The 15,012-nt window shown below is 44.2% G+C and overlaps 1 protein-coding gene across 1 annotated transcript in view; it reads left to right on the forward strand.

Moving 5' to 3' along the window:
* Positions 1 to 15,012, forward strand: part of DOCK11 (dedicator of cytokinesis 11) — a 362,537-nt gene that overhangs the window by 294,964 nt on the left and 52,561 nt on the right. Inside the window, exons 50-51 of the mRNA XM_088453072.1 lie at positions 7,545 to 7,755; positions 8,953 to 9,143. Coding sequence (XP_088309198.1) covers positions 7,545 to 7,755; positions 8,953 to 9,143 — 402 coding nt within the window. The remainder of the gene's footprint in view (positions 1 to 7,544; positions 7,756 to 8,952; positions 9,144 to 15,012) is intronic.

Below are 15,012 nucleotides of genomic sequence, written 5' to 3' on the forward strand. Positions count from 1 at the left end.
TTCAGCAAGAAGCGACATTGTACTGGCAACAGAGGCCAGTGAGGAAATGGACTTTATAGGGAAGGTTCCCCAGGGATTGGATAATGCGATCCGCTGGTCTGGGAGCAGTGCTTTGAGTGGAGGAAGAGCATCAGGTGAACATGGCTGCACCCATACTGTGGTTTAGGAGGGAACTCTGGCATGCAACCTGTGTGCCATCATGCTGGGAAAACACGCTGTGAGCTAGGAGCTGCGGAGAGCCATCTCCATGCTCTGTAACAGGACACTGAGTGGATGGGACAGCAGCACAAACAGACCTCACTACCAGCCAGGAGCAATGTGCAGCGTGAGCAGACCTCTGTGCTATCCTGGAGTGATGCACAGCACAAGCGGACCTCAGCGCTAGCCTGGACAGACACCGGAGAGGTAAGAAAGTGGTTTATAAGGGCCGGAGCGTGACAAATAGCAAGCGTGGAGCCACCCACTTGTCCGCACATAACAGATGCTGAAAATTACATAGAGAAAATTGGTACTGTGCCATTGTCCATATACAGGGGCACCGACGGGGGGTAGCAGGTACTAGTTACTGTGACCAAATTTGTTGCAGGTACCCAGGCCTGCCACTCCCCCTTCGTATATGGCAGCAGCAGTAGTACTCTTTCCTTAAGCTCAGCACAAGTTGCTGTCTGCTAGGCTGCGGTAGTTCCAGGGAGGCGGCTACATACCATTTTTACATACACATTTTAGATGTGTACATGTTTTGTGGTTTCCCAGGCCTTCTGGTTTCCTTTCATATAGTTAGCCAACATTTATATGCTTTACATATATTGGCCATCGATGGGAGTTAAGGGCTAATCAAAACCAGTTTTCAATTACCCAGCTGACCAGGATATCCTGCCAGAATTAAAAACTAAGGAAAATGGAGCAGGAGGGATGAAAATAGCTTGGAATTCTTCCATGAAGACTTCCACTGACTTCACCTAACTCCCAAACACCACCCCACCCTGCCTCCTCTATTGATTTCATTGGCACTCTTTATCAGAGTACCATACGCCATATCACCCTGCAATGCTATGCACCTCCCCTCTCATATCCACTGTGCCTGTGTTGGTGACTCTGATTCCCAATTTCACTGCATAGGTACAATAGGGGAAACAACATAAAGTAATCCCCCAGCACTCAGAATGAAATCAGCAATAAGATTTGAAAAAACTACATTGTGGTAGATAATTCAGAGATCTCAGTTGCATATATTTGCATATATTTGCAAAAAAATGGCTAAGCCTCCAGGCCACATCATGGCTATACGTCCCTAATACGTTGCCGAATCCCAAAAAGCCGGCGAAGGCCAGTCACCCCAGGGAAGCACACCAGTGATGGACTAAAGTGATAGTCTTACTTAGTTTTTGCTTTATTCTTATTTACACTTACTATGTGTTAATACCTAGGTGAAAGGTGTAATTAAAATGCTAAGAAAATAAATAAATTATATATATATATATATATATATATATATATATATATATATATATATACATACATACTAAGAGAAAAAAATATAATGTGAAGGTGTTAAAGTGTGCCACCCCAGAGCAGCCCAAACTCATCCCCAAAAGTGATAACTATATCCAATTTGGGTCATATAATGCCCAATACATATATGTATGAATATATATATATATATATATATATATATATATATATATATGATCTCTCAAATTTACAGCATTCTCATCGATGCTGCTCTCCTAATAATAATCTCCATGAATCCTCCTGGGAGATAGACCTCGACCCCCCACCTGACGGGGAGGCATGGGACGACATGAGACTGGCAATTGCTAAAGCTTTTTGTTTCCACTCGCCTTAAAGAAACTTCTTATAAATTTTACTACCGTTAGTACTATACCCCGGTATGGCTCTCCCATATATTCCCATACATGCCTACTCTCCCGGGAATCGCGGGAGGCTCCCGATTTTTCGGGTAACCCCCCGCGATCCCGGAAGAGTAGGCATATCTCCCGCATCCCGTCCACTTCCTAGTGAAGTGGGCAGGATGGGGAGATATTGCCTGAAATTATCGGGTCCGTCAGGAAGGGGCGGGGCTAAATTAGGCAAATCGCATCATTTAGCCCCGCCCCCTCCTCACGAACAAGCGAATCACGGGGGTTTTCTGTAAAGGGGGCGGGGCCTAATGCAGTCTATCGACTGGCCCCGCCCCCCGAAGAGAAGAACAGCAGGTCCCCTCCTGCTGCTCCTGGAAAGCTGCCCAGCAATGTAGGTAAGTATGTATATTCCCCTCTGCTTCACCCCATTGTTGGAGAAACTGTGGCCTTCAGCTTATGTCTGGTGGACCTACCCAGTTCTCGAATGTTTTTGAATCATGGTTCATACTCTACTGAATAATATATTTGAGGCCTCGATTGCAAAGGACCCATGAAGCTTTTAAGTCTGATTGCTCGCAAACTGTAAAAAACATCTTCCACCCTAAAATCACAAATCCGGCATATAGCGGAGATGGAAAATATCACCTACTATGTCCACAATAGAGGTCATATGTTTTTTCAGGTGTGGGCTCCATGGCTTTTGTACAAGGGCAATTTGCCACCCTTGATCCCCACACTCACTACTCATGTTTGATACATGTGCTGTGCATGAGCCTGCTCCCCTTGCTCCGACTCTTCCTTGACAAACCTCCCTAGCTAGATACTTTTCTTCGTTGTTCTCCAAGTGGCACCTCCTTCATCCTTCCAATGCTTCCTGCCCAGCATCTGGTATTTTTTATGGTACTTTAATCCCCTTAGTAGTCTTGTTCACCACACACACACACACACCTTCACCCCCCCCCCCCACCATCCCCTTTACATGCCACTCTCCTGTTCAACCTCTATATTTTGATTTATTGCCAAATGTTTTATTTATAAAATAGCTCATTTGTAATGCTCATTATATTTGTGTTTTCTCATGTTTGTTTCTATGAGCTTTCTGAATAAAGAATCAATATAAATATATATATATATATATATATATATATACACATACATACATACATACATACACACACACACACACACACACACACACACACATATATACATTTACCCCCTTGCCCATCATCTTCCCTATATTTGGTTTAGCACCATCTCCTTAGATTTTTTTTATGGCATAAAAATATATAAGAAAGATGATTGTCATAAAACAAATATCAGGAAGATGATGGACAAGGGAGGTGATGTGGCATAAAATTTATACACATCACCCTACTTTCATGACCCTAGTTCTACATTTTACTTTACCAACAAAAATGGTTCTTTCTTTTTAAACAATATTTAAAGCTCCCTTTAGCTGCTGCTGGGGCAGTGTAGTGACTCAGCGTGCCTCCTACAACTACACAGGCTGCGCTGCGACTCCTTTCACTGTGACTGACACCGGGTGACGTCATGACGCCCGGACATTTGTGACGTCTCATGGGTGTTAATCACACTGCAGGGAGGAGGAGCCTGTGGGGGACTGCTGGTGCAGGCGTACAGCTGTGAATCAACATCCCAGCAGGCGCCAGGGAGTGGGACCGGTCCATGTATTTTAACTTGCTGTGGGTAAGTCGCGACCCCATGCTGAGATGGATGCGACCCACTCTGGGGTCACGTTCCACAGTTTGTAAAACACCGGTTTATATAATTTATTCTAAGCCTCCATGTCACGACCAGGGTTTTGCGGCGGGGAGGTTTTCGGTCCTTACCGGTGAGGGCGCTGTGGCGCGGTCCTTCTTTTGGGGGAGCTGGCGTGTGGAGACTGGCATTGGCTGTGCGCAGAGGTCTGCCAGCATTGGGCCATCCTGGCCAGGGTAAGTCTAGCGGTGTCTCTGCGTCACAGGTGTCTGGGCGCCACCATGTTGTCTTTGGCCATGTGACATAGCAGGCCAATTGTCTGTAGGTCACCTGCTCTCTGGCCTATCACGTTCTGCTACTGGTGCTAAGGGTGTTTGGAGCTCCCTGTAGTTGCCAGTGTAACGTGTTCACAGCGTAGCTGTGAGAGAGAGTTCTCTGTGCTCCTGTAACCTAGACTTGTGCTCCAGTGCTTGCCCTGGCTCCTTGTTGGCCTCTGGCTCCCTGCATAGCCTGCTCTCCGCTGGAGATCAGCCCTGCACCTTCCACCAGCCCCACTCCTGCCTGAACCTGCCTCCTCAGTTAACCCACTCCTGCACAGCCATCATCACAGCATTTCCGGATTTCCCTTTCAGCCATCATCACAGCATTTCCGGATTTCCCTTTCAGCCATCATCACAGCATTTCCGGATTTCCCTTTCAGCCATCATCACAGCATTTCCAGATTTCCCTTTCAGCCACTATTCAGCAAACCAAGATATCCACTTCACAATCTCACAGTCTATCTGCATTCATCTCTGAGACTGATCTGGACAGTCATTTACTCCCATTAACTACAGTTCCCTTCAGCTACATACAGTGCATTGCAAAAGTATTCACCCCCTTGGTTTTTTACCTTTTTTGTTACAACCTGTAATCTATTTATTTTTTTAATCTGAATTTTATGTGATGGATCTGCACAAAATAGTCTAATTTTGTGAAGTGAAATGAGAAAAATATATATAAAAAAGAATCTTTATAAATAAAATTCTGAAAATTGGCATGTGCATATGTAATCACCCCCTTTACTATGAAGCCCCTCAAAAGTTCTGGTGAAACCAATTACCTTCAGAAGTCACATAATTAGTGAAATGAAGTCCACCTGTGTGAAATCTAAGTGTCACATGATCTGTCAGTATAAACACACCTTTTCGGAAAGGCCCCAGAGGCTGCAACACCACTAAGCAAGAGGCATCACACCATGAAGACCAAGGAGCTCTCCAAACAAGTCTGGGACAAAGTTGTTGAGAAGTACAATTCTGGGTTGGGTTATAAAAATATATCCAAATCTTTGATGATCCCCCGGAGCACCATCAAATCCATCATCATCAACTGGAAAGAACATGGTACCACAACAAGCCTGCCAAGAGAGGGACGACCACCAAAACTCACACACCGGGCAAGGAGGGCATTAATCAGAGAGGCAGCACAGAGACCAAAGGTAACCCTGAAGGAGCTGCAGAGTTCTACAGCAGAGACTGGTGTATCTGTGTATGTGACCGCAATAAGCTGTACACTCCATAGAGCTGGGCTTTATGGAAGAGTGACCAGAAAAAAGCCATTACTTAGTGATAAAAATAAGAAGACAAGATTTGAGTTTGTATGGAGGAAGGTGCTCTGGTCAGATGAGACTAAAATTTAACTTTTTGGCCACCAAGGAAAACGCTATGTCTGGTGCAAACCCAACACATTACATTACCCCAAGAACAACATCCCCACAGTGAAACATGGTGGTGGCAGCATCGTGCTTTGGGAATGTTTTTCAACCTCAGGGACTGGGAAACTGATTTGAGTCGAGGGAAATATGGATGGTGCTAAATACAGGGATATTCTTGAGCAATACCTGTTTCAGTCTGCCTGTGATTTGAGACTGGGACGGAGGTTCACCTTCCAGCAGGACAATGACCTGAAGCATACTGCTAAAGCAACACTCGAGTGGTTTAAGGGGAAACATTTAAATGTGTTGGAATGGCCTAGTCAAAGCCCAGATTTCAATCCAATTGAGAATCTGTGGTCAGACTTGAAGATTGCTGTTCACAAGCAGAAACCATCCAACATGAAGGAGCTGGAGCAGTTTTGCCTTGAGGAATGGGCAAAAATCCCAGGGGCAAGATGTGGCAAGCTCATAGAGACTTATCCAAAGCGACTTGCAGCTGTAATTGCCGCAAAAGATGGCTCAACAAAGTACTGACTTTAGGGGGGTGAATAGTTATGCACGCTGAAGTTTTCTGTTATGTTGTCCTAAATGTTGTTTGATTCACAATATAAAAAAAGGACAAAAGACAATCCACCCCTTACTGGAGGTATAGAATTTGAAGCTAGATTGGCCCAGGCAGAAATTAAATTTATTAATTAGGTTGAATAACCTTTCTTCCAATAATCTGAATCTAGAATTTGGGCTTAAATGTTTTGGGTTTTTTTGTTTTTTTTCAGTAAGGAAACAGAAAAAGAACTCAACAAAAGGAGCACACTCTGAAAGGTCTGAAAATACAAAACATCATAAAATTTTAATTTTAATCAAACATGGTTAAAATTGGAGGCTTAGAATAAATTATATAAACCGGCGTTTTACAAACTGTGGGACGTGACCCCAGAGGGGGTCGCGCCCATCTCAGCAGGCAGTCGCGACTCACCCACAGCAAGTTAAAATACATGGACCGGTCCCACTCCATGGCGCCTGCTGCAATGTTGATTCACAGTGGTACCCCTACACCAGCAGTCCCCCGCCAGCTCCTCCTCCCTGTTCTGTGATTAACACCCATGAGATGTCCAGGTGTCATGATGTCGCCCAGGTGTCAGTCACAGCGAAAGGAACTGCAGCGCTGCCTTTGTAGTTGTTTTTTTTTAATTTGAGAATTGTATCAAACAGTGGACATTATTGCAACAAGAGCTAATTCCAGGCACTAACCAAAATAACTTAATTTGTACCATCTCAAGCTTCATTAAAATCTGGCATGGTATATGCCTCCAGATGAAAACTAATTAAAAAGTTGAGTACAATATACTACAGGTTACATTGTGGGTTACACAGTTGTTATAAGAAAAATGTTAATGTTTGTACAAAATAAATCCTTTTTTTTATATACTTATATACTTTTTGCTGTCTGTGTAGTATGGTGATCACTAAGATGCTCTTTATTGCATGGCGTTCCATAAGATGCTCTTTGTATTGTATAACAGTCGCTAAGATGCTCTCTGTTTTGTATGGTGGTCACTAAGATGCTCTCTTATTGTATAGAGGTCACAAGGATGCTCTCTGTATTGTATGGTGGTCAGTAGGATGCTCTATATTAAATGGCAGTCACTGGGATGCTCTCTGTATCATATTGTGGTCACTGGGGTGCTCTTAGTTCTCGGTACATGAAGGCAGTGGTATTTTTTCTTTTAGAGAGAAAGTGTATAGGGAACTGTATTTTACTCTGTCCTATGTTTGCGTTGGCCTTTTACAGTTGACCACTTTCATCATTTTTTTATGGCCACTTTAATTCCCAATCTGTCCCTGCCTTCAAGGATACTCCACTTGTTGCATGTCCCAAAAGTTTATAATGTGTTTCTTATAATAGTTTTGTTTGCATTCCTTTTTTAAATTATTAATGTGTTCCTCAAAAATGTAATGAAATATGATTGTGGTTACTTGTATGTAAAATGTGTTGCCATGATGTACTTTACGGCCATGAAAATATTTTATCATTTTAAAGCTTACATCATAGCTTCTTATTAAATACTGTATTTTTCACTTTTAATGTGTTTGTTCTTGATGTAGTTAATAACATCTGGGCACTTGTTAAGGTCTGTACTCTTAAGTTATATAGTTCGTTTGTTGTTTTATTTCTCTGGAATAATTGATCAAATCAGTCTTAGATTTTTACGAGTTACTGCGTTTCAATATAAACTATGTAACTAAAAGGTGAACTGTCTTAACAGGTAAATGTTAAAGATCTCGACCTAAAGTTTGCCCACATTCAAATAACTTATGTAAAGCCATATTTAGAAGAACAAGAGCTCTCTGATAGGAAAACAGATTTTGAGAAGAATCACAATATCAGCCGATTTGTTTTTGAAACTCCGTACACTCTGTCAGGCAAAAAACATGGCAGCGTGGAAGAGCAGTGCAAGAAAAGGACAATCTTAACAAGTAAGTGATCATCTGGCAGAGTTGTGCAGATTGAATGGCAATTACAGTATGTGTAAAGAGAAACTACACCAACACGATAAACAGAGTTAAGTTCAATGTTCATTTTTAGGGGAAGAATGACTCCTTCTCAATGCCAAAGTGACACAAACTGAGTAGACGTCCGATTTGCAGATGTCATAGAATGTAACATCTACTAAATGTAAACTTAAATGGAATATATGTGATTTGCATAGCTTCTTTATATCACATAGTGCATTTCAATTTTCTCTCATTTTAAAACCCTTGCCCTGTACCAGGAAAATCAGTCTGTGCTCAGCTGAAAATGTGCTTGATGGAAGGAGCGACAAAAGGTCACTTTTGCGCTGTGCATTTACACTTTTATAACTGAGCCTAAAAGAAGACTGTTCCACAGTCCTCTGCACCAGGGGTGGTATAAAGAGCATTAGTGGCAGATATAGGTAAATAAGGGGGAAGCAGTCGGGAAACCGACGGATGTAATCCCGACCGCCGGCTTCCCGACTATCTAATCCCGGCAAGGCACTAATGACAGGCATCAAAATCCCGACGCCTGCCATTAGACCTACGCTGGGAGCCCGATGCCCAGCATGCCGATCAAAGGTAAGCTGGACGCTGGGAGTGGACAGCCGCGGGGGAAGGAGGGTTAACACCCCGGGGGGAGGTTAGGGTTAGGCACCCCCCCCAGAATTATTCCTTCAATGTTTGCACAAGATGTAAAGTGTTTGTTGAATAAAATGCAGATTAAGCAGGCTGTATGGTAACACTTAGGGCTTATTTAATAAGCTCTACCTAGGGAGATGGTTATCACATTCCTCCACTGAAATGAATGGATGTAGTTGTGACATGTGTAACATGCTGCACCAGAAACCATGAACTAAAAATCTGTTCCTCCTGTAAATGTCTTCTGAATGGAAAATGTGTACGGAGCAGTACGTTAAACTGAGGCATGCAGGTAATATCAATAATATCAATTGCAGGTATCTAATGCAAGATCAATTGATTTTTTTCAAAGTAAAATAATAATATTAATAAATGGTAATATCAATAATATCAATTGCAGGTATCTAATGCAAGATCAATTGATTTTTTTCAAAGTAAAATAATAATATTAATAAATCTTAAATTAACTTGATGCATTATGATCTACCTAAAAGTAACTCCTCTTGTATTGTTTTCCAGCATCAAACTCTTTTCCATACGTTAAGAAGAGAATACCGGTTATTTATGAGCACCAAGTTGACCTGAAGCCAATAGAAGTGGCTATAGACGAGATAAAGGACAAGACAGCAGACCTGCAGAAGATCTGCTCATCTGTGGATGTGGATAAGATCCAGCTGCAGCTAAAACTACAGGGCTGTGTGTCTGTGCAGGTAAGGCAGGACAAGCAACGGTGCTTCATATGTCTTCTCATATGTAGAAGGTTACATTTATCACATGTGTATCTGCTGTGCCATTTGTGTCCAAAAAAGTTTTTTATTGCATAATTGAGGGCCTGATTCAGAGGTGATAGCAATTTCTTTGGGATTTTCTGCTGCAAAAATATGCAAATGCTAGTCTCTGTAATCGCGAGCAACGGACACTGCAAGCCCCTTCCAATGTCCGGGGACAGAGGAAATCTCCCGGTGCACTCCAGCACACCACCGTCGCACATCATCGCAATCACCATTAACAATTATGACAGCCGCACTCACTTCCATGTCCGTGACACTCCCATAACACTCCCATGAGACGGCCTGCTTCATACCGGTTTCTCCGACTTATCGCCCATGCGCAGTAGCAAATGATCGCTCAACTGCGCAAACATCGACACTGCGTCCAGCTCTGAACCAGGCCCTGAATCTTCTAACCTTCATAGGCCTCTGTCTCTGTCCTTGGTGCTGATGGGCAATCTAATGTCTGCAAGGCACCACTAAAATACAGTGGGCCAGATTCAGACCCGCTCGCGAGCGAAGGACGCTCGCAAGCGGGTCGATGTTGGCCGAGTGCGCATGCGCACGACGGAGGGAGCTCCGTAGTGCGAATGCGCGAGACCCGTTGAGCGACGAGGAATACGTCGCTCGGGGTCTCGCACCAAAGGGGGCGTGCTGTCGATGGTGACTGACAGCACGCCCCCTTTGGTGGGCGTGCCGTGGGCGTGGCTGCCAGACTGAGGCATTCCCATGGGAACGCCTACCGTCTAAGTCCGGCCCCACTGACATCAGTAGTGATGTCAGTGGGAGTGATTTTGGCTCTGATAGAGCCAAAATCACTCCTGGGCTTGCGGCAGCGAGACCCTAAAGCAGGGTCTCGTCACAAGCCCGAAGGTCACGATGGTCTTGACCATCGCGACCATCATCATGGATGCTTGCATAAGCTGTGGGTGGTAACTATGCGAGCGTCCAAGAGGCCGCTCCATTTTTAGGGAGGAGGGCCCTGATTCAGAGCGAGCGCTCTGCTCAGAGCGTTCGGCTCTGAATCAGGCCCAGTATACGCTATGTAGATCCTATTTAAAAAGTTATAAGGTTGATACTGAGAATGCAGATATTTTTATATCAAATGTGGGATTCCAACATGCTAACAATGAGATTTACAGCATATTAACAGTGTCAGCTTCAAACTTGGTGGTAAATCATGGTTAGAAGTTATAACACAGACACTGGGCCTGATTCAGCTGCGGACGTTAATGTAATCGCAGCTGTGATCCAGCACGCAGCTGCTCTGTGAAGATATGCTAATGCGTGCTGCAGACTGGAAATGTATTGAGACGCCAACCGGCGGCTTCGCAGATCCAAGAAAGTGCGTACAAATAGGTACCTTGGCACATGCGCAATGTGACCATGACGCATGCACAGTCGACTGATAATCGCTCATCTGCGTAAATATCTGCATTGCGTTCACATCTGAATCATGCAGACTGTTAGAATGCTGTAAATCGCATGTTAGCCGGTCGGCATCGCTTGTTTGACCTAATAGTGTCCGCATTCTCAGGTGTCAGTGGTGCAGTGATTAGGTGCAGAATTAGAGTCCACACATGGCATTCCAGTAAAAGTTAATGAAAACTGTACTTTACTGCCAGCACGGAAACCAGGAAACAAGAATAGAAAATAACAAACAACCTAGCCCTCACTTAGGTCACTAGCTCACTTCTTGAACCCTCTCTGTAGAAGCAGCTAATCTTCACGAAAGTCTCTCACAGTCTCTGAGACTGGTGGTCCTTCCTACCACATGCAGGACTGGACACTGGCCTCCTGGCCTGGTATAGCTTTCTTAGCTTGTTGGCTACCGCCTCTCACAAGGACAGTGTCAGAGGAATAGGGATCTCCCTGCCTCCTTGCAGGTATTATCCTGAGCACCTGGTCTGTTTCGCTCTGACTGCAGCCCCACCTGGACTGTCTGACTGTCCACCAGCAGCCTCACCTGGGCTCTGGTCATCTGGCAGCCATTATACATCTTCCCACAATCCTTTTCTCCTCTGTGTGGGTGGATCTCTCCTGTCCCACACAGAATCTGCTGCTCACCAGCGCCATCTCTGGTGATACTGCCACATATCACCCTCCTCAAAACCATCCACCGCATCCAAGATCATCCAGATTCTGGTAATCTCTGAGGGTCGCATCCTTCAAGTTCCAGAGTTAATTTTTCTCCTTATTTTTCCTCACTTTATGGTACTTGAGGCTCACCCTCAACAGGCATTAAGAACTTGAAGTAACTTTTTCCAAAGCGACATATTTCATCTTTACTCTTGCCACTTAAAGCTACTAAAGGCACATCTTTTGGCCAGCTTATGCTTGTCACATATTTAACCTTCAGCCTTGAAGCCCTGTATTGGCTACTGGCATATTTCACTGATAACTCCTCTTCTTTCAAGGGGCCAACATTATCACCAGCATCACAACTTCTGGACCTTGGCTTTATGTCAACAGACCATGTATTGGCACTGTCGCCTTCAGAGTCCGGACTCGCATGTCCATGTAAGATACTTGAGAGTTTACTCCATTGATCCGCAGACTTTATCTCACAGCTTTGATGACTATCTGCCACTACATTAAGGCATATATCATTTGCATTTTCTTGTGCTCCCGCTTTTTGAGCCTTGAAAATATGATGAACAATTTCAACATGTTCCACCAGCACAGGTTGAAGTTCACTCTCTACAGAGGTCTTTATTTTCCAATTCAGTTTAGCTGAACTTTTGCTTCAAGCCTTGTGATTTGATCACCAATTTCAGACACGGTTTTGCCGTCTGGACCAGTGTCCCTTTGGGAGGACTTCACAGCTGTCACTGTAAGCTGAAAGTCACTGCAAGGAATCTCATCATCTTTTACAAGACGGACCTTTAGGGAATTTCACAACTCTGATACTTCTGTCCTTTCTTATACACTGGAATCGTTAATGAGGACATTTCTATGGTCCCACTGCTCATCACACAAAACACTCTGCACCGGTAGCATATCACTCTGCGCGCCAGCCTTTTCAGGATTAACCTGTAAAAGTTGTTGCTTGTGTTTATGTACTTCTGCCACACTGGGTTTAGCGAAGACATCGGATGACATTTTTGGTCCAGAATCCAACTTCAGAATGTTATTCAACTTCTTTACCTCTTCAAATTTTCCCACTACCATGTGGAACTTTTTAGGATCCGCAGACAGCTGCTCTTCCAGATGGGCAATTTTCCCCAGGGCGCTTTCCAAATTGGTTTCAGATTGCAGCAGATTGCTCTCCACAACTTCATATTCATCAAGTCTCACCTTTTGTACAATTATTTCAGAGACTGCCACGTTTAATTCACATTGCAAATCCAGTTCTGTGATATTCCTCTCAATTTGGAATCTTTGCAACTGGCCCTGTGTACTTAGCAGATACTTCTCAAGGTTCTCACTCTGGCCCTGATTCAGAGCCGGACGCTCTGACAGAGCGCTTGCTCTGAATCAGGGCCGAGAAATTTTTATTTTTTAGAACGGCCTCCTGGCCGCTCGCGTAGCTGTGGGTGACCACCCACAGCTATAGCAAGCGGCCAGGAAGATGGTCGCGATGGTCAAGACCATTGCGACCTTCGGGCTTGCGACGAGACCCTTGTGGTAGGGTCTTGTTGCCGCAAGGCACAGAGAGATTTTCGGCTCTAACAGCCGAAATCTCTCCCCCTTGCATCACTCGTGATGTCAGTGGGGCCGCCCCCAAACGGAGGCGTTCACATGGGAATGCCTCAGTTTGGGCAGCCACTCCCCCGGCCCGCCCACCAAAGGGGGCGTGCTGTCACTCAACATCGACAGCATGCCCCCTTTGGTACGAGATTGCCCGTCACTATCCAGGTCTAGCGCATGCGCACGACGGAACCGGCTCAGGCTAAAAGACAACCAAGTGACGTGGTCGATGACGCTGCTTTGTTAATTATAATTAAAACGCTCGTTTTGACAGTTTGGCACGCCTGCGTTCGGATCTCCACTCCCCGTTTTCAAGCACCTTCCTCTGTTACCACCCACAAACGCCTCATTCTGTCACTCAAATTAGCAGGCACTCGCTATTTTGCGAGCACACGATTTCCGACCAAACTGACTGGTTGGCGCATGCGCATTACAACCCATATGCATGCACAGATGTGCGAACATCTCTCGGAGCTTACGAGCGGCTCTGAATCAGGCCCATGGTCCTCTCCTAGTGGACCTTGCACCATACACTGACCACTCACACTGACATGTTTAGTCTGCTTTTTAAATGTCTCTTTGTATTGAATAACACTTTTTACCCCATCATTTTGAAAGGATCCACCACAGAGGATTTCAAACAGCTTTAAATCACTTCCATGTAACAGACTTTCTTCACATTCAGACTGTAAACTCCAGCCGGGGTTTTCCATCTCTCTAGATTGATAATGAACCTTTGTAGAAGGTCATCTGCCTTTAGAATATTTATTTTTATTTCCCATAATTCTTGGCACAAAATACCCAGGAACAACTTGCTTTTGTTTTCACTATATCACACTTTGTCTTCAAAAGTATTTTCAAACACAGCAAAACAATTTTCTTCATGTGGCACTACAATTACCAGCATGTATCAAGCAGTCTCAACAGCCTTTCAATAGGAATCTCTGCTCCCTCAGTACCACACCTTGACTTAATGAGCTTGATTTCAACAGAATAAATCACACAATTTTTTTAACCCTTCCAATGCTGAGGTAAATGCACATTTATCTTCACAGACATTAAATATTTTACAATTGCCAATTTTCCAGAAATTTGCAAGTTGCATAACTTTTAGCAAACTTTGTAGCACGGTTTTTCAGACATGCATACAACTTTTCCACGAAACACTTCAAAACAGATTTTAACTTTTTCCCTTCAGAAGAAAATACACTTGCAATTTCACTTTTCAAAACACTTCAATACTTCTGTTTCTGGCAAACGTTGATTCTCCCATAAGAAGACAATTCTCCAACACTTATTTCTCTTCCTTTCCAAGGAAAAGTGCACACTTGCAGACAATTTTTTTTTTGTTTAAACAACACTTCATAAGAGATTTATCTTCACTCACCACCTAGACGAGCATTCCACAATGCAGGTACAGTGAGCCTCCTTTGGCTTTCTAGGAGAGTGCAATTATACAGTGCAATAAGCATCCATATTTCCATTTGTATTCCACATTTTCTGCAGCACAGATCTTTTTTGCGTAGACCTTTCTTACGTAGAATCTTACACCCACATTCTCCACCATATGTGATAACTTTAGGTAATTAGCTCGGTAGATTGGTGTCAATGGTGTAGTGATTAGGTGCAGAATTAGAGTCCACACATGGCATTCCAGTAAAAGTAAATGAAAACGGTACTTTGCTGCCAGCACGGAAACCAGGAAACAAAAATAGAAAATAACAAACAACCTAGCCCTCACTTAGGGCACTAGCTCACTTCTTGAACCCTCTCTACAGAAGCAGCTAATCTGCATGAAAGTCTCACACAGTTTCTGAGACTGGTGGTCTTTCCTGCCACATGCAGGACTAGACACTGGCCTCCTGGCCTGGTATATAGCTTTCTTAGCTTGTTGTCTGCTGCCTCTCGCAAGGACAGTGTCAGAGGTATAGGGATCTCCCTGCCTCCTTGCAGGTATGATCCTGAGCACCTGGTCTGTTTCGCTCTGACTGCAGCCCCACCTGGACTGTCTGACTGTCCACCAGCAGCCTCACCTGGGCTCTGGTCATCTGGCAGCCATTACACATCTTCCCACAATCCTTTTCTCCTCTGTGTGGGGGTTCTCTCCTGCCCCACACAG

The sequence above is a fragment of the Taudactylus pleione genome, unplaced genomic scaffold, assembly GCF_031769625.1.
Source record: "Taudactylus pleione unplaced genomic scaffold, aTauple2 ptg000039l, whole genome shotgun sequence".
Classification (NCBI taxonomy): Eukaryota; Metazoa; Chordata; class Amphibia; order Anura; family Myobatrachidae; genus Taudactylus; species Taudactylus pleione.